Source organism: Maylandia zebra, linkage group LG19 (genome assembly GCF_041146795.1).
Source record: "Maylandia zebra isolate NMK-2024a linkage group LG19, Mzebra_GT3a, whole genome shotgun sequence".
Lineage (NCBI taxonomy): Eukaryota > Metazoa > Chordata > Actinopteri > Cichliformes > Cichlidae > Maylandia > Maylandia zebra.
In genome coordinates this window covers 28,061,231-28,080,576 of record NC_135185.1, presented here as the reverse complement: position 1 = coordinate 28,080,576, position 19,346 = coordinate 28,061,231, and the positions used below count along the sequence as shown (strand labels likewise).

Genomic DNA, 19,346 nt, shown 5'->3' with positions numbered 1-19,346 from the left:
CTTGTAGCTTCTCACGATACCAATTCCCTTAATACTTCTTTGTGCCACAAAGTGATTTTTGATGCGTTTCATAATGTTTGCCTATATTTAATAGACTGTAATTAAATAGATTTATGAAGTTATATATAAAATAAAGAAATTATCTGTTTTGCAAGTGTCTTTAAAACTCTGTGTTACTGCACCTACATTATAGTGATATGAGTTCGTTTTTACCCTTCAAATGGTTTTCTTGGCTCAATTAATGTATAATTCATGACAGATTATAGGCCTAAAAGACATTTAAAATGGTTTAAATACAGGAAATCACTTTATGGCACAGCATCTCAAAAAAGGCTTGTTTACCCCAGTTATGTGTTTATTTTCAGTCTTTTTGGAATAACAGCAGTCACTAAAATAGTCATTTACTTGGTTTTATTATTAAATCCAATATTTACATATGATTACGTTACTTATATGATTCCAAAAATGTATCAGATTATTATGTTTTGGCACAACTTCCTAACCCTGCTCTATATTTACAGTGTCACATGTGATTTATTCTGCACACACATATTGTTAAATGAGTAAGAAGCATTCTTCCCACAAAAATATATTACTTTGTCAATTTGCTAAACGTTTATTAAAATTCCCAGGTTTGAACTTTTGCAAGTATTACTGCATATGTATCCAAATAATTCCCCCCCACACACACACACAATTTTACCATCCATCTGAAATCAGCACAAGCATTCACATATCTTAGAGCTTTTCATGCTGTAATCTCAACAAACCCATTATTACACTTCACAAACTTCCCCAGAAATAATACTGTGTACAGCCCCCCCCCCCCTCCCACTGTGATCTACTGTACTTGCATCACTCTAAATGAATCACAGGATTCTGGGAAGAGGCTAATCAGTAGACCGCTGAAGACTTATTTAGTCACTCATTGTTTTATCGCCCTTGGAAGACAATCTGGCCAGGCAAACAGAGCAATATCCTCCTTTCATGTTGCTAGGTGACAACCTAGCAGAGCAGGTGGTCCTTAAGACAGAAGCTCAGTTGAACTATAAGAGGTGTTACAGGGCCCCGGAGACGCAGCACCAACGCCACCTCCTGCAAGGGCAACCACACTGCAGTCAGAGCTCACCTCTGGGGAGAGAAGGAAGGATAGCAGGCACAGGTGACTTCCTCATTTTTTGTGTAAGAGTTCAAGGGGTTTAAGGCTTTTTTCTTTTCTTACCCAGGCCACTGGTGCCTCTTGTCAGTCAAGGGGACATAAACCACTCCCATCAAAGCTTTCTTGAGGAAGCTCCCATCACTCTGCCGATCATACTGCTCTAGCACCTGACTGCCACCATCAGGGCCCACTGGGAGAACCAACCGCCCACCTGGTTTCAGCTGCTCCAAGAGCTTCCATAAGGAAAGACAGGATTTTTAAAAAGGGTTTCATACTTTTTCACTTTATTCATGGCATTAATTCAGCGCAGTCTGTCTTTAGAATGCTTTTCAAGTACCTTCGAAGCTTAACATACTTGATAAAGTTATTTTAGAGACAACTGATTGACTTTAATGACTTTAATATAGCTGTAGATACACCACAGCCTTCTGTGCCTTGTTTGCAGGCTTCAGTTATAGCTGAATGAGTGCCTTATGCCTATTTTTATTGCATTTTATTCTGACAAGAGCCTGTGTCCTTACAGCCTTAGGAACAGTGGCTGCTGCTGCACCAACATGAATGGCATCATACGGCGCTCCATCTGGGTAGCCGAGTCTTCCATCTCCCACTGTGGGCATACCCAGATATGAATTGTATTTTTTTTGCAGCCATGTGCTTTAAATCTCAATAGATAAAAGTGGCATGACTTTAAGTTTGACATCTCCTGACTCACCAACTAGTTTGATGCGTCCAGAGGACAGCAGCTCCGGGTCGTCAGCTTGAACATTTTTGATTGACATCTGAACCAGTTCGTCGATGTGTTCAATGCCAACCACTCTACCCGTGGGCCCTGTCTGCATATGATGGTAAAAAGCAGCTGTTTAACCTCTGTTACATGATACATGGGTGAAACCATCTAGCTAGTGGTAAGATTTAGAAAGAAACTTCTCAAATTTTTAACAGAATTCACCATTCTTGCAAAGCAGGCGGTGAGATATCCACTTCCTGAGCCTACATCCAGTGCCGACGCTCCTTCAGTTAGTTTGTCACTTAGTAGCTCCAAAGCATGAGCATGCTGTCGAGTAAAGCCAGCAGGAAAACTTCTGTTAAGTTTTGTTTAACCATTTAGTCCTCCCAGCACTGTTCAGTGTTTGTTACTCACCATGTGTGGTGCACTGATGGTTGCCCTGTAGCCTGTAATTACAACGTTTAATAACAAAGTTGTAGCAGATCTTTCTCTATAAAACAGCTATTATTCAACAATGCAATGTGATGAAAAAACCCAGGCTCTTGTTATTGCATTGACAGTAACATGCATTTATGTGTTTAGAAAGTGCTTCTGAAATAAATACCTATGGATTGGGGAGAGTCTGCATATGGATAGTCTCTCGAGTAGAGTCCTCTGTCAGTAGCCAGCATGGCATTGAACACTCTGTCACTCTGGATCACGCCATGGTCTGGCAGAAAAAGAAGAAAAAAAGAGGTATTGATACTGAGTTGAATGAATGGAGATGATGATTCCAAACCAACCTGTGCAACATGTAACTACAGTCCCAACCCTCGTTTAGAAAGGTCAAGAAAGGTCACAAACAACAACAAAGATATCAAAGCTCAAACCCTTTACCCCTTAGCCTGCTGATAAGCTCTGGATTTGTTTTGCCGCTGGACATCCACGCCATTGTCCGGGACAGCAGCACACCCATGGGGACTGCCACTACTGCCAGGCGCAGCGCCGCTCGCATCTCCTACACCGAATCTCTCTGCAGGGACGCGACGATCAGCGCTTGTAACCCTGAGTACACGACACACAGATTACTGTAAAATGCATTCAACGGCCTGGCTGTATTCTCCGTGTGGTAATCGAGAGGGCAGTTTAGGTCATTTGTAAGATGTCCAAATGTGGCAGTGCAAATTCACTAATTACAGTAAACTTGACAGACAGACAGCGAGCGGTACAGCAGCACATGTAACGGCTATAACAGCAAGTTTACGTTACACTATAAGCGGATACTATCATTATACCGTTGCAAATGATTATTGCACTTTTTAAAATAGTAAATACCCCCATCTAAACAAATTCCGTAGAGGTCGGTAGCCCTTGTTTACCTCGGTAGCTCAGCCGCGGTCACTTCCAGCTGAGACACATTTCCTAATCCCCTCCTCAGCAAACCACAGCCCAATGAGAAACTAACCTTTTATATGTGAAGCCCAAACTAACCAATCAGCTCTCAAAATTGCTTGACGGGCGGATACAGCGTCTAATCAAATATATCTAAAAGAGGAAGTGGGCTGTCGGTCGTTTAAGGTTGTAGATCATGGATATGTTTAGCTAGCAACGCTAAACTTTAATCATTAAAATAATATATCTGCGTTATTAATTTCTAGCCTTTTGAGGTTTTTCCCACACAGGTAAGTTATGTTTCTATTCTTTATGGTAACAAACTGCTCGAAAAACGTTTAAATGCACAGTAATTATCCATGTAGTTGGTCAGCAACCAGCTTAGCCGTAAATGTAAACCTTACCATCAGCTTTCTGATTTGTCTTAATTGTATGTACCTTCCAAACATCTGACGCAAGTGTCACTGAAAGAAAAGGGTCTTAGTCCAAAAACAGAGTAACACTGTGTGTGTGTTTTAAACCGTGATGTCGACATCTCTTTTACCCACTGGCTGCACCAGAATGATAGACGACTTCGAGAAACAGGAGGTTCGGTCCAGCGGGGAGCTTTGGTCCGAGATCTGCTCCAGCCTGCCGGAGGTGCAGACTGAGGCGACCCCGGAGAGCAGCACAGACTTCAAAGACTCATTTCACCCGCCTGTGCAGGTTAATGGACAAGCAAATGGGACAGATACCAGTCCATCTAGTGCCAAATGGGAACCCATGGAGGATTCTGAGATTTACATAGCCACTCTAGGTATTTCCTTTTTTTAAAAGCTTTTCAAGACTACAGACTTCCTGTCTCCTCGCTGTCTGTCAGCAAGAGGCATGGAAATGATAAGATGCTAAATTCCCGCAAAATGAAACCAGATAGTTTTCTTCAGCATAGCTGGCTTGAATTGCCTATTTATTCTCCATGTTTTTGTAGTGGCTGACACATTTGCCTAACAAGTGACGGATCCCTGGTTTGATCCCAGAAGGAGACACAGATCCCTCTGGGGTTGGGCCAGGAAGGGCATCCGGTGTAAAAACTGCTGATCAAATATCCTGTGGCGACCTTTTGTGAATAAGGGCGTTCCAAAAATATGGCATGTGTCATCTGTCAATTATTTTATTACACCCTTCCACTGTTTAATGTTCTGCCCCATACCATGGTGCTACGTATAACACATAAAAGACAATCAATACAGGACTACATAAAGTGCAAGTGTGCAAAAACTGCAAAAAACTAAACAAAGACAGTGCAACACCAGACAGAACAGAACGATACAGGCACAAGACGGTGCAGACACAACAATGCAATAGAAAAGCACAACAATGACAGCGAGGTGTGTGTGGTAGTGTGTCAGTCAGTGTTCAGGAGTCTGACGTCTGGGTGGATGGAACTGTTTCACTCTTCCAGTGAGGGCCTGTTACCTCTTGCCAAATGCAGCAGGGTGAAGAGTGTGTGTGAGGGGTGTATGGGGTCCTCCACAATACTAGTGGTGTCTGTGATGAAGGGAGGAGAGGCTCCAATGGTCTTCTCAGCTGTTCTCACTATCTGTTGTAGTGTATTGCGCTCTGATACGGTGCAGTTACCATACCAGACAGTGATGCAGCTGCTCAGGACGCTCTCGATAGTCCCTCTGTGTACCTTAAAGCGATAGAAATAAAACTTCATGGGGGGAAAAAAAAAAAAACTGAACCAGAAACAAAAATTTAAAAAATGACAACCAATAAAAATACAAAACTATAACGTTGTTACAAAACACTTGACAGTATGTACTCACACATGATTAAAAAAGACAAGATTGCTGCAGAAGGTGTTTTTTCCTAATCAAAGAAAGATCAGCACTTATTTATTTCTCATGAGTTAAATGTTTTATTTGTTCAGTAGGTGTTTTTAATTTTCATCTTAAATAAATTCATTACATCCGTTACAACCTAACCAGTCCTTTAACCTCTAAATGGTTATTTTGCATATCTGCGATCTTTGCTGGCCTTTTATGACACATTGTACCAAAACTCACACTCTTCTTTGATTCTTAATTCAAAATCTGTCGGAACTTTGATCAAAGCTATAAAACTGACATTTTTTGGCTACATTTTGCTCCAGAAAACCGCCTGAAGAAGATAAAGGGCCAGTCCAGTGATGTGACCTCCAGGGACATGCTGCACTCCTTGTCTCAAGCCAAGAAGGAATGCTGGGATAGGTTCCTACACGATACCCAGACCTCAGAGCTCTTCCAAGGGGGCGACATGGATGAGAGGTAGGACATGGACATGATGTGAAAAATCATCCTGTTGGAGGAGGATTTTTATTTTTATTTTTAAATAGTCATTGCATCTTTAGATGTGATTGTATTATTTTTGCATTTCTTTCCTATGTCTTTCTAACTTAACATATTACAGCAATAACTCATCATCTCACTGTTTCCACTTTTCCTTAAATTCAAGAGACTTATGTGGCATTTACTCATCCCAATACAAAATTACTTTAATCTTTATCTTTCAAAGTGTCGAGTAGTTATCTGAAGATGGCCTGCTTCTTATTGTAACCTCTTAAGCCCCAAGCCTAACTGATCTCCTGCCCTTTGCCCCCGCATCAGGGAGCGTTGGGGCTTAAGAGGTTAACACCCTAAACTATTCGTGCCCTTCATCCCTTTGCAGTGCTCTCGAACACTTCAAGAGGTGGTTGATTCCAGAGAAGGTGGCCATCAGTGCAGAAGAGCTGGAATATCTCCTGAGGCCCTCTCAGAATAAGGAATCAGCAGAGTCGGACCAAATGCAAAACGGAGAGGACGCAGAGATGCAGAAACCGGATGAAGATGACGCTCACCAGCCAGAGAAATGAGTGAATTAAAATGGTAACATGGAAAGAAGAACTTACTTCCTATATAGTCGGTAAACGTGACTTCCTGCTCTCATATTGTGTCATTGCAGTGTTTTGGCTATAGCCTTTGTTATCAGTGATTATAGCCTCTCATCACTGTCTGTATCCCCAGCAACTGAGTGTTAAACACTTATTAACTCACATGCATTTTGTCCTCTCTATTCAATGACACTGCACCTTGAGAACACCTAATAAAGAACGTGAAATGATACCTTTTTGTCCTCTAGCTGTAATCCGTGTCTCCTACTATGTTTACGAGAATGGCTCTTAACTACATATACAGATATTCATTGAGGACCATATGTAGCGTCACATGAGAAGTGATGTTAACAATGCATTAATTTGTCAAAATGTTATTTTTCTGTCATTAAAAGGCTGACATCATAAATTAGAATGGCTGTGATTCAGTCCAGAAAAATATTGTAACATACTGTGTAACATTTTATTAATTTCATGTAGAAGTTTTTAACGATGTTTCAATAAAATATTTAAAAAAATGGTAAATGGTATTGTGTTCATTTGTCTGCTTGTAACTCCAAGGACAGTGTTGTTGAATTGCTTTAGATTTTGGGAGTGACAATGTTGGGTCTGGTACAATATGGCGTGTCATCAAGGGGGTATTTTAGGGCTTAGACGTGCAATATGGTGACAAATTAAGTGCACTCTCTTTCAGTTCAGAGATTTTAAACCAGGACATAAAAAAATCATCTGATCCTAACCAAGTTAAATCATTTAAATGAGCAACAGCACACAACATATGAGACTTTTTAATTACTTTTTAAACCAAGCTATGGCAAAATGTGTGTGTGAAGTACACCACATTATTCAGTAGCTTGCAGAATCATCTTTAGTGGTACAAAAATAATTTTTTTTTTTTTGAATTACTTTATCATTCTCTCCAGGACACGAGAGACTGATAAAGTGTTGCTTCAGTGAGATTTGCAGGCATTCTTTATGTGCAGCTCTCTTAAGGTTCAATCAGGTTGAGGTCTGGACTTTGATGTAAAGTTGCTGCTGTACTAGGGATCATTGTCCTGTTGGTTGACCCATATTCTTAAGCTCTCAGATAGCTTCACATTACTCTCGAATACTTTTTACAAAGGAGTTTATGGTGACTCTGTGACAGCAAGGTGCTCTTGTCCTGTGGCTGTAAAGCAAGCCAAAATGATCACCCTGTTAAGAACTTTAAATTTTAACATGCCAACTGAGGCCTGTAGAGTTTGAGATGCATCCCTGTTTTGTTTTCGTTTTTTTGCAGTTTCTCTGAACATTACATGGTCTGACCATGGTCTGAATTGGCTGGGACATCCACTCCTGGGAAGACTGGTAACTCCCTTAACTGTCTTCCACTTCTGAACAGTCCTTCTTGTTGTAGAATGATGGACTTCAAACTGTTTGGAAATGGCCTGAAAACTCTTCCCAGATTGATAGGGAGCAACAATTGCTTCCTGAAGATCAATGCTGTTGTCTTTTCTTATTGGCTTTGTGATAAAACCCAAATGCTCACACTTACTGAAGATCAAATAATCAAGTGCATTTGATTAGCAGTACACGGCAACTATTTGGCCTCTTAATACCTATGGAAGGCAGCAAAGAACCGAGTTTGATTCATTCACCATTTTACAAGCCAGCGACTTTAGCAGTCACAGCGAGTCCACAGCCTGTTTTACAAAGTCCCTCGTGGCTCTGAATGACATAAAGCAAAGACCACCAGACATGATAAAATGCTCCGCTTGGTTTGGAATAATAATTTGTGTCTGAAATGGTGCACAGTGAACATGTTTTGAAACACACATATCCTAAAAAAAATGGATGAAAATGTAAATATCTTCATTTCAAAATTTCAGGGTAGCTGAAATCAAAGCAGCACAGAGAGAAAGTTGGCCTCCTTCAGCAAATTCTAGCGTTAAATTTTGAACATGCATCATTCTCCACAATGAAGGTCACACATTTGAATCAAGTAGGAGCAAGAAAAACACATTTTCGAGAGAAGAGCTCTTTAACTCTTGAAAGGAAATGACTCATGATATCACACTGGTATCTCTGCTTGAACTCGAAGACTGCAAGTTGTGAAAGGACAAGTGGAAGCTGTGGGCTTTAATTAGGCAGGGCTGCTCAAATTACAAGTTGTTAAGGCTTTTTGTGCGTGGAAGCTAGGAACTCGAAGGCAGTATTGGTCAGTATTGGCTGTTGTTTTTATTTCATTTGTCAATTCTGTGAGACTATTTCATTGTCCTCATTGAAAGCTATTCATTGGATGGTTATATTGTATATATTCAGTTTATATGTAGAAAATTCTAGTGATTCCTCTCGGAGCTACAAATGAATCCCTACAAAATAACCAAAGTTACAACAACTCTTTAAAGTGGTACAGCTCGAAAAAGGGCATTATAAACTTCTTAAAGGTAATATGTATTAAAGCGTACAGACGATTTATTGATTGGCATCCAAGTGTAATTCTGAATTAAATAAACTGAATCAAATTGTGTTCATTTGAGTAACAGCAGCCATGGCATCATTATTTAATAGGACTTAATTCAATTGGGGGGGTCCTTGACATGAAAACCTTTGGATGTCCCTTGAATTAGATTACTCTTGGATCTAAACGGCTGAGAGAGTGAGATCAGAAAAAGCATCTCAACAAAACAGTCTTTGTCCTCATTTCTCATTCAAGTGGAGAACATATTCTGACAGTTACCTTGATTTAATAAAGTAGACTTTATTTAGCTTTTTCTAGAACATCCTTACCATTATTAATAATACTTAGGGACCAGCTGTAGCGGTCTCACAGAGACATGGTTTGTGGTAATAGGTTGGACTGGGATAATAGACACTATGAAGCTCTGAGTGGGAAGAAACTAAAATCTGGCTTGGGCTCAGCAGTAATTAAAATGACATTTTCATCACTGGAGTATGTTAATAATGAAATCTACTTTGATGTCCACATAGAAAGAGAGTTTCAGAAAGCCATTTAGCCCCAAAGATCAGTCCGTTAAAAATAAAAATAGCTAAAAAATAGCTAACCCAAAAAAAACTTGATCTTTCATGTCTTTGTTTATTAATTATTATATATTATATATTATGTTCCAAAAATATCTGTCACAACTTTCAATGAAATGCTTCAAATGAGAGCCCATGGATTGATTCCCTTGCACAGAAAGTACAAAAATGAATACTTTATAATTTAAATTTTAATTTACATTGCTCTCATTTTATCTGCTGCAGCTTCTCAGTTGGATGCCTCCCACTCTACCTCTGCATATAGCAGAGGCTCTCTCAACTATAAACCCATTCCTAGTCGCATATAACTTACATATCCAAATCTGCAGACCCTCAGTACAATCTGCATTGGGATCTATGGTCACAGTCCCAACACTGAGACAGCTGAAGTAAATTCCTCCCAGCAAGGTCCCTTGTTAATGAACTAAATCCCAGTAGCAGCAGCTACATCTTAGTGGAGCTCCTATAAACAGGATGTGGTGAAGAAAGAAAATCTCTGAAGGAAAAAAAGCATCTCTTTGTTAATATCAACACAAGCAAGTTTGTCATTTTGGGGGGATATATCTTCAGTGCAACTTTCTCTGAGGTGGACTAGCTTATGATTTGGTAAGTTCCACAGTAAAGCGTGGATATGTGGGAACTGAACATCATCACCATACTGTAATGATCGTATTTTATCTATAAATGATTGTATGTTTCCGATCTTTTCCTAGATTAGTGGACAGATCTTGATGAAATGTTGCACAAGAAACTGTGCCAATATCTTCAATATTTACAGAATAAAATATTAATTGTATAAATTTGTACATTTGACAGTCACTCAAGCGCTGAAAGGGACGTCAGATTAAATTGTAGCAAATATGTATATTTATCCATGTATGTATGTTTCCCGTGTCCCGCTGGGGAGCAGTGGTTTGCTTGTGTATTTAATGTATTCAATGTCAGAGTGTGGCCTTCAGTAGCATTCTGTACAGACCTAATGACAGCAGGAACTACTGCACATTTAATCCAGTGCAAACTAGATGAACTGTTTAAAAAAAAGTATTTCCAAATACAACTGGTGATGACTGGTGTGACGAAACCACCATAACCCACCACCATCCTTTCAACCAACAGATTTCCAAAATTACCTAAAATATCAAATCTGAACAGACTTCTGGCTGCTCAGTATTTAATACATGAATTATTACATTTGCACTTAGTTTGTTTGATGGGTGCATTTTTCTTCTGCAGCCCTCAGCTGAATGCTGTCTCCCTAAATTGGCACTCAGTCATCAAACAAGCAGAACCCCTGTCTAGGACCTGAAAATAAGCCCACCACAAAGGCTCCATCAGGAGGACACGTAATGGGGCCGCTTGCTTTTTCTGACACACGTGAGGTTTTGCTGTGTGCTTTCTGGTGGCACAGTGAAAAAAAGAGAGCAATTAGCCGAAAATAGCTAAACACCTGTAGCTGTCACGTCTCCCACACTTGGACATAGTATACATGACATGTACAAGTGATTCAGAACTAGAGTGGTCACCGTAAAGGAAGACTCTGAGGTGGTACACCATTTGATTACTTCGTGGATGCTGCTAGAACAAACTGTTACCTTCACCACAGGAACTTATCAGACTGAAGAAAGGCCAGCTCGACAGCCCTGTCCACATCAGTGTCCAGTTAAATCAAAGTGGGAAAAAGTGGTCTGTGGAAGGAGAGGCTGTGTGCTCTAAAGCAGACCAGTCTGTGTTATTTTAAACTGTTCTGATGTGTCCTAACAGTAAACATCACACAGAAAAATGAGCAACAGACAGAAAACCATTACAGTGGCTGTATGTTCAGTGCTTTGAGTCTTCTCTCCAAACAAGCCAGATTTTAAGCTTCTCCCAATAGTGCTAAATTTACTCTTAAAGGGAGGAAAAATGGCCATGTCCTCATCGTTTACCATGTTGTAGCAATCAATATTAAAATGTGAATGCCATGGAAATATCGGTATTAGTTAAAAGCAGCATTTCAAAGCAACACTTACCAGAGCTCCATTGAAATTGAAACACTAATGATATCGTACCTTTATGTTAGAAGATTTCGAGCCTTAAAATGTCATCGTAAGAAGTTCATACTAACAAGTACTTTAAAATAGTGGCCACACTTTCTGCTCTGAATTTGATGAAAATCTGGAGACTACGTGGTTTCTGCACATGAATATGATTAACTGGAACTTTTGGGCATCTTAATTATCTTCACAATGAGATCTGTGCTCCCTTCAAGCAGCGAAACAGTCAAGCAATGAATGCCATTCGGTATTACCCTTGATGAATCATTCGATCATGCTGGTTTTGACTGAGACTCACAATTTTTTTCAAATTAGTTTTGAGATTATGAATAATGAATGCGAACTGCTGGAGAAACATCTTAATTGTTCAATTTGTATTCTGTTTCCTAAATGCTTTGTCTAGAAAGTGTCCGCTTTGTGGAGAACCTCACAGCAGGATCCTTCATTCATGGCGCTCCGTGGAGGGCGGGGGTGCACAACATATTCAAAATAATAATTTTGGACCTCTTTGGTGTTTCCATCCCAATGCCTGTTTCTGACCAAACTTGGGATAACACGAGTGAGAATGCTGTAGGAATGTTAACATAAAGGGCATAATTTGAGTATATAAAATCTCAGACATAATGTAAGTCCCACTAGAAAAATGATAATGATGTCATGAGCGATATTAAACCATAAAGAGGCTCAAGGTCATCATAAATTTGTCATTTTCTAGCTGAGATGCACTCCCCAAGAGAAACATTATAGGAGATTAGAATGATTTTACTGGAGGTGACTCACTCACTCACTTCAGCCTTTACTGTATCCCTTGTTGGAGGGAGAGAGAGCGCGAGAGAGAGAGAGAAAGAGCGCACCTCTTTATTCTGAAGCAGAGCAAGCTGCAGCAAATGAGTGCGGCTGCACAACAGCGGGACTCCCTGCAGGAAAAGGACTCAAACAGGTGCATCTGATATCTCCAACAGGTACTTTTTCATTTACTCTGCACTTCAGAAAAATTGCCAAGTGGCTGATTGCGAAATTTGACTCAGATCTTCTTCCTTTTGAGGAAATAAATTTTCAATCCGAGGTCGACCACTTCAGGTTAAAAATAGGTTGATCCTATTCATGTTTATGAATGATTTTGGATCCCTTTTGTATCTTAGAGAAGATGTGGTTGCATGAATCATTCTGAGCGGCCTGATCAGAAAAGGTCAGTAAGGAACTTGGTTGAGTCAGTAAGGGAAGAATATCTGCTCTGATCATGATTTAATTAGCTTCCTTGGGAAATTACACTTTTATGATTGTTCACATTCAGTATGATGAACGCATAATGAGGCAGTCGGCCCATTAATTATTATTTTTATTATTACTATTATTTGCTTAATGTAATGCAATATGCAATATGCAATATTTTTAAATTAAAACAGCGGCTTAATATATAAAAATGCAAAACAAAACAAAATAAGGAAAATGTGTTGGGTATAAACTTAATGTATACCAAATCAAAGACATTAAATTGTAACAAAATTACATGAAAGATGTACATGTTATTAAATGACTTAAAGTCTGAATTTTGGGCATAAATATCTTCTTTTCTTGGTTGTATGAGTTTTTTAGATGAAACAATATTTGTAGCCGTTTTTTCATGTCAATGAAAGTTGAAACTGTAGCCAGTGCTCATGCCAAAATTACACCATTCAGCCCACTTTTGACTACAGGTGTTATTCATAGACTCCTCCTCTGATCTTACAATTTTCTGTGGTTTCACTCTCATTTTATTCAGTGATTTTTTTCTTTTCTTCTCTCACAGCCAAGTCTCTCATTCAGCAGTCACAGAATGTGAAACGAATCTGCATTCATGCCCATTTTCACACTCTTGCATAACATCTGATTGTGTGATGCCAGTTGATGAATATTTCTTATTTCTGAGCGACAATAAAAATCACTGACGTCAGCCTAGATTAATAAGTGCAGATGTTCCAGCAGATGTGTGGGATGACCGCCTCTGAGAAGTTACTATGATTTCGAGGATGATTTCTGCTTTTCATAACCAGAAATCATCCGCCCAGTCAATGTGAGCTTTCTTCCTTTTTTCAATACTTTAGATAATGGATCAAAGATAATTGGAAAGGCTTTTGGAGAAGTAAAGAGAGAAATGTGTGCTGAGAGTTTTGAAGATGAGCTTCAATTAGCCTTTTAAAATGTTCAAACACCCAGACGCTGCCATACTGGCTTCAATCAAAATGTTGATTAATAAATTACACAGAAATATTAATTGAGTCATGCAAAATGTGCTTGTTATTTCCGCAGCTATGGACTGGGAAAGATCACTGAATCGAACCAAGGTGAACTTTTCTACTCCAGCCTCCTCTTCATCTTCGCTCTTGCCTGACTCCTCGTCCTCCTCCTCTTCCTGCTGCAACTCTTCTCGCTCCATCTTCTCAGCCTCCCAGTTCTCAGCCCCCTCTTTCTCTGGGCTCGACCTCCTGTTTAACCTGAAGCTCATCTTCATCCCTCTCTACTCTGCTGTGGTCCTGGTTGCGTGCTCTGGCAACCTCCTCCTGCTCTTCCTCATCTGGCACAATAAGAAAAGACACAACACGACCAATTTTCTCATCAGCAACCTGGCACTCGTCGACCTGGTGATGTGCGTCTTCTGCGTCCCTTTGACCGCGTCCTATGCATTTGATAAGCGCGGATGGGTGTTTGGATCCCACATGTGCCACTTTGTCACCGTCATGCAATCCACAGCTGTTTACGCGGCCGTCCTCTCCCTCATGGCCATTGCGGTGGATCGTTACGTAGTTGTGGCTTATCCCATCCGAAAGAGAGCCAGCTACCGCTTCTGCTGGGTTCTTGTAGTTCTGATCTGGCTCTCCTCTCTGGCTTTATCCATGCCTACGGCACTGCACACGGTCTACCTGGACCTCCAGGCGGCAGGCCTGCAGATGGCTGTGTGTGAGGAGTTCTGGGATGGCCAGGAGCAGGGTCGCCTCATTTACTCCTGTTTCATTCTCTTCTTCTCCTACTTTGTCCCACTGGTTGCTGTCTCCATTTCCTACTGTGCCATTTCCTATCAGCTGAAACACAGGATGACTTCGAGCTTGACAGCATGCACGGAGCTGAGATCTGCACGGGCCACCTGGAGCAGACGGAGGAAGAAGACCTTCTGCCTACTGCTGGTGTCCGTTCTCTGCTTTGCCTTCTCCTGGCTTCCTTTACAGGTGAACAAAACATGAGATTGCTGGTTTGAAGAATATGCAAATATATGGGAATCTAAATTAGGAGAAGTTCCACCTTATGAATCAGATCTTAGCAGGTCATCTTAACTTTGAGGGAGGGATAAAACAGGGAGAAACAGCCAGCCTGCCTTTGTCCAGAGGAAACACACTCTGCCTCAGCAATAAACACATCTCAGTCTGCACACAAACTGACAGTTCAATTGGGTACAGTGACTTGATGTTTAGAGTTTTCAAGTCAGCCAGGAAAGACTCTTTATATGGTGAAGAAATTGGCATTTTCTTTTCTTTTCTTTTCTTTTGTTTTTTTTTGTGCCAATTTAGCAATTTTACTTTTTCTAGTTTGTATTTCTTTGCTAGACTATCTGTTGGCAGTAGAAAAATGGCAATTGTCCCTTGAATTAATGTTTTGGATACCGATGTTTACTCCACAGGTGGTGAACCTGATCCGCGACCTGGACACAGACTTCTCCATCCTGGGGAAGAACTATATCAACGTCATCCAGGTGTCCAGTCACCTCTTTGCCATGAGCTCCGCTTGCTACAACCCATTCATTTATGCTTCGCTGCATAACAAATTCCTCTCTTACCTGTGTCTCCACTTCCTGCCCTGGAGAAAAGGAAAAGCGAAAGACAGGCGACAAGGGTCAAGCGTCCTGACGGTGTCTCACAGAATGCCGCGCCTTTACACCTCCACCATTGCGGCAGATTTGCCGGGTGTTGTTGCAAATAATGCCGATCCTCAAGAAAACTACACATAAGTGACTTTGTGGACAAACGGGCACAAGAATGATATGAAGCTCAGTCGAATGTATGAGGCCAAAGAAGCCAGACGTGATCCAGACAATCTTCTTCTGCACTTCAGATTTAATCTTGTCAGCGTTCATGCTGACAGACAGGAGTAAAACGATAAGTCATTGTTAAAACACCAAAACCCACAACATGGGGGTGTAAGGCTTTCACATACAACAGCCACACTGCTGTGCCGCTGGCTATCGGGGGATTCAAGTGTAGATGATGCTTATTAACCTGAATAATATGCTACTGTTTGCTTAAAAAGCCACTTTTAGCTTTGACTTTGCTTTTGTTGTTGCAAGTGTTTTGTGTAATGGTTCTCCATAATTAGATTCTTGTGCATTTTAACACCAACCTTACAGGATCTTTACGCAAGCCATTTAACAATGTGTTGAACTAATGTAAATGTTTATTCACCTCCACCTTGAAAGACTGTGCATTAGGTTATTTCTGTGCATACTTCACGTGTAGTAGTAAATATGCTTTGTTGGATTTTGCTCAGTAAAGAGGGTAATTCAAACCATCTTTTCCTCATTCATTCATTTCCATTTTGTTAAGGAACACGAAGCGGTTCTGAAATAAATAATACCATATTTCCATCATTCATTTCTGGCCTTGAATCGTTGAGAGCTTTTCAAATGTTCAACTATAGCTGTGGCATTTGGCAAACACTACGTGTGCGCGAGATCTGCAGCACTTTTAAATGTCAAAGCTGAACCGATGAGCGAGAGAGCCAGAGAGAAAGGGAGCGAGAAAAGGCATAATGTGTGCTGGTCATTACACAACTGCAATAAAGACACAACAGAGACCTTCCATAGATAACTATAGAACAGGAAGTTTGGAAATCCCGCCTAAAATAAACGTGTTTGCATTTTCCGACCTTGTTTGTTGACTGCCTTTTGCCACCTCGACTACTTAAGAGATGTCCGCTTATAAAAAGTGTGAATGTTGGCACAAATGAAGCTCCAAATTCATTATTGGGTAAATATTGATTTACTTTTCTCTCAAACAGCTTTTGAGATCACCTATCAAGCAAAGAAACAGAGTTTTTATTTAGATTAAAAATAATAAAACTGCTACTCATCACCCAAGTTACTGTTTATGAAACAAATAGGTTTCATAAAAAGAGCAACGCCATTAAATATAAATCGTGTTTTTGACAGATTGTTTGAGAAAGGATTTTTGTCTCATCACAAAGACATTTCTGTTAAAAAAAAAAACCTCACACAACTGAAAAGCATTAGCAGTGTTTGTGACTGTGTCTGGTGTCTAACGCCTTTAATGTGAAATTATATCAGAAAATAGCACAGTCAATTATCCAGACTGGTATCTGCAAAAGGAAAAGTTAATCAAACATAGTTTCTTTGTTTCCACATATTCTTTTAGCTATGGAACGCCAGGACTGCCATAATGAATTAATTAAATACACCATTAAATAATTAATTAAATGTGGCAATAATTAATTAAAATTGGAATTAATTAATTAAATAAATAGTTATGATATATGTAATTAATTAATTATTGACACATTTAATTAATTATTTATGTATTTCACATTTTAATTAATTATTGACACATTTAATTAATTAATTATTGACATATTTAATTAATTATTTATGTATTTCACATTTTAATTAATTATTGACACATTTAATTAATTATTGACACATTTAATTAATTATTTAATGATATATTTATTTATTTCATTTTGGCAGTCTTGGCGCCTGGCTCTCATCATGAAATAATTTTATCTGTCAGCCTCACCCATCAAACTCAGGGGGCGGGGTTAACGCTGATCGAGTCAAAACCATTGCTTTGGCCTGGTGGCCATTGTTTCTAGCACACAACAACCGGCATGTGGAAGCTAACAGAACTGAGCTTTGAAAAACCCTGTTTGTGTGTTACCAAATACCGTTTTAATATTTTTTTAGCCGAGAATGTAGTGGTTTAATCTTCATGTGTCTGGTCGGTTTGTCAAGATACAGCCTCTTTGCAAAAGTGTTTCGATGATTTCGGAGATGTCTGCCCAGTCTCACGGCAAAGCGTGGGATAGACCCGCTCGCCTCGCAAGCAATCCCACCGACAAAGCGCAGTCCCCGGTACACAGCTGTAGTAACCCCCGCTGACTTCTTTTACTGAGGTTATATTTATCGGTGTTTTATTTCCTGATGTTCTTATGTGTCCTACGTGTTTCAGTCGCCAATTCTGAATTATAACTAACATTAAAAACATGTTTAAGGAGGAGAGAGAGCAAATAAATCTGTTTAACATCTGATCTTTGGGTTTTTGTTCAGTAATCAGCGTGACCTGTGTATAAACACATAAAAGAGATAACGTTGGTGTTTCCGTCATGTAGTAACTGCTGGCTTTAACTGTACAAAGGTTGTTCGACACTATGAAACACATACAGACTTCATGATGTTCGGCTAATATTTTTATTGTGAATATTAATCATGCTGACCTCGCTCTGTACACCACGCAGCGAGGTCAGCATATCCACGATATCCTCAGCTCCATGAGTTAACACAAAGTTTCCCAGCTGACTATCTAACTGCCAACTATTCCAGAGACGTGAAAATATACAGCATAAAGAAAAGTGTAAGAGACTCAGCAGCAGATTAGAATAACAGTTATACATTTAATAAATCACCAAATGAATCCAAGAAACGAGCAAACCTGTTCCGACAATTTGAATTTGTATTCCCTCAGACTCGCTGCTGTTTAAATGTTTGAAAAGGAAGATTAGATATAAACAAACGTCAAACATAGACTCAGTCTGCCTTCACATTTGATATGAGGCCAGCACGTATAGTGGCCTCAGCAGGCTATTACTGAAATACACATGCTACAGTGGGGCAAAAAAGTATTTAGTCAGCCACCGATTGTGCAAGTTCCCCCACTTAAAATGATGACAGAGGTCAGTAATTTGCACCAGAGGTACACTTCAACTGTGAGAAACAGAATGTGAAAAAAAAATCCATGAATTCACATGGTAGGATTTGTAAAGAATTTATTCGTAAATCAGGGTGGAAAATAAGTATTTGGTCACCTCAAACAAGGAAAATCTCTGGCTCTCACAGACCTGTAACGTCTTCTGTAAGAAGCTTTTCTGTCCCCCACTCGTTACCTGTATGAATGGCACCTGTTTGAACTCATCATCTGTATAAAAGACACCTGTCCACAGCCTCAAACAGTCAGACTCCAAACTCCGCCATGGCCAAGACCAAAGAGCTTTCAAAGGATACCAGGTATCCAGGTAAAAGTATTGTAGACCTGCACCAGACTGGGAAGAGTGAATCTACAATAGGCAAGCAGCTTGGTGTGAAAAAATCAACTGTGGGAGCAATCATCAGAAAATGGAAGACATACAAGACCACTGATAATCTCCCACGATCTGGGGCTCCACGCAAGATCTCATCCCGTGGGGTCAAAATGATCATGGGAACGGTGAGCAAAGATCCCAGAACCACACGGGGGGACCTGGTGAATGACCTGCAGAGAGCTGGGACCAAAGTAACAAAGGTCACCATCAGTAACACACTACAACGGCAGGGAATCAAATCCCGCAGTGCCAGACGTGTTCCGCTGCTGAAGCCAGTGCATGTCCAGGCCCGTCTGAAGTTTGCCAGAGAGCACATGGATGATACAGCAGAGGATTGGGAGAATGTCATGTGGTCAGATGAAACCAAAGTAGAACTTTTTGGTATAAACTCAACTCGTCGTGTTTGGAGGAAGAAGAATACTGAGTTGCATCCCAAGAACACCATACCTACTGTGAAGCATGGGGGTGGAAACATCATGCTATGGGGCTGTTTTTCTGCCAAGGGGACAGGACGACTGATCCGTGTTAAGGACAGAATGAATGGGGCCATGTATCGTGAGATTTTGAGCCAAAACCTCCTTCCATCAGTGAGAACTTTGAAGATGAAACGAGGCTGGGTCTTCCAACATGACAATGATCCAAAACACACCGCCCGGGCAACAAAGGAGTGGCTCCGTAAGAAGCATTTGAAAGTCCTGGAGTGGCCTAGCCAGTCTCCAGACCTCAACCCCATAGAAAATCTGTGGCGGGAGTTGAAAGTCTGTGTTGCTCGGCGACAGCCCCAAAACATCACTGCTCTCGAGAAGATCT

General features: G+C 40.3%; 3 protein-coding genes across 5 annotated transcripts; 2 read left to right on the top strand and 1 right to left on the bottom strand.

The window, feature by feature from the left end:
- Window positions 1–396: 396 nt before the first annotated feature.
- On the bottom strand, window positions 397–3,348 carry pcmtl (l-isoaspartyl protein carboxyl methyltransferase, like). 3 transcript variants are annotated; one of them, XM_004540526.3, is made up of 9 exons: window positions 3,245–3,348; window positions 2,763–2,930; window positions 2,491–2,595; window positions 2,301–2,332; window positions 2,109–2,213; window positions 1,872–1,992; window positions 1,681–1,766; window positions 1,223–1,392; window positions 397–1,095 (listed from the first exon to the last, which is right to left on the bottom strand). In XM_004540526.3, the coding sequence occupies exons 2-9, from the start codon at window positions 2,878–2,880 to the stop codon at window positions 1,059–1,061; spliced, it is 774 nt and encodes a 257-aa protein (XP_004540583.1). In that variant the 5' UTR covers window positions 2,881–2,930; window positions 3,245–3,348; the 3' UTR covers window positions 397–1,058. The 3 variants fall into 3 exon arrangements, with proteins under 3 accessions (XP_004540583.1, XP_004540585.1, XP_004540584.1); XM_004540528.3 differs by having other exon boundaries at window positions 397–1,131; window positions 3,245–3,347; XM_004540527.3 differs by having other exon boundaries at window positions 3,201–3,264.
- Window positions 3,349–3,405: 57 nt separating this feature from the next.
- ccdc32 (coiled-coil domain containing 32) lies at window positions 3,406–6,672 on the top strand. The gene is made up of 4 exons (XM_004540525.5): window positions 3,406–3,547; window positions 3,818–4,053; window positions 5,392–5,545; window positions 5,946–6,672. Exons 2-4 carry the CDS (start codon window positions 3,819–3,821, stop codon window positions 6,127–6,129), a joined length of 573 nt encoding a protein of 190 aa, XP_004540582.1. The 5' UTR covers window positions 3,406–3,547; window position 3,818; the 3' UTR covers window positions 6,130–6,672.
- A 5,408-nt stretch (window positions 6,673–12,080) lies between these two features.
- Window positions 12,081–15,180, top strand: prlh2r (prolactin releasing hormone 2 receptor). Its single transcript, XM_004540878.3, has 3 exons — window positions 12,081–12,163; window positions 13,491–14,404; window positions 14,854–15,180. Exons 2-3 carry the CDS (start codon window positions 13,493–13,495, stop codon window positions 15,178–15,180), a joined length of 1,239 nt encoding a protein of 412 aa, XP_004540935.1. The 5' UTR covers window positions 12,081–12,163; window positions 13,491–13,492.
- The last annotated feature ends 4,166 nt before the right edge of the window (window positions 15,181–19,346 follow it).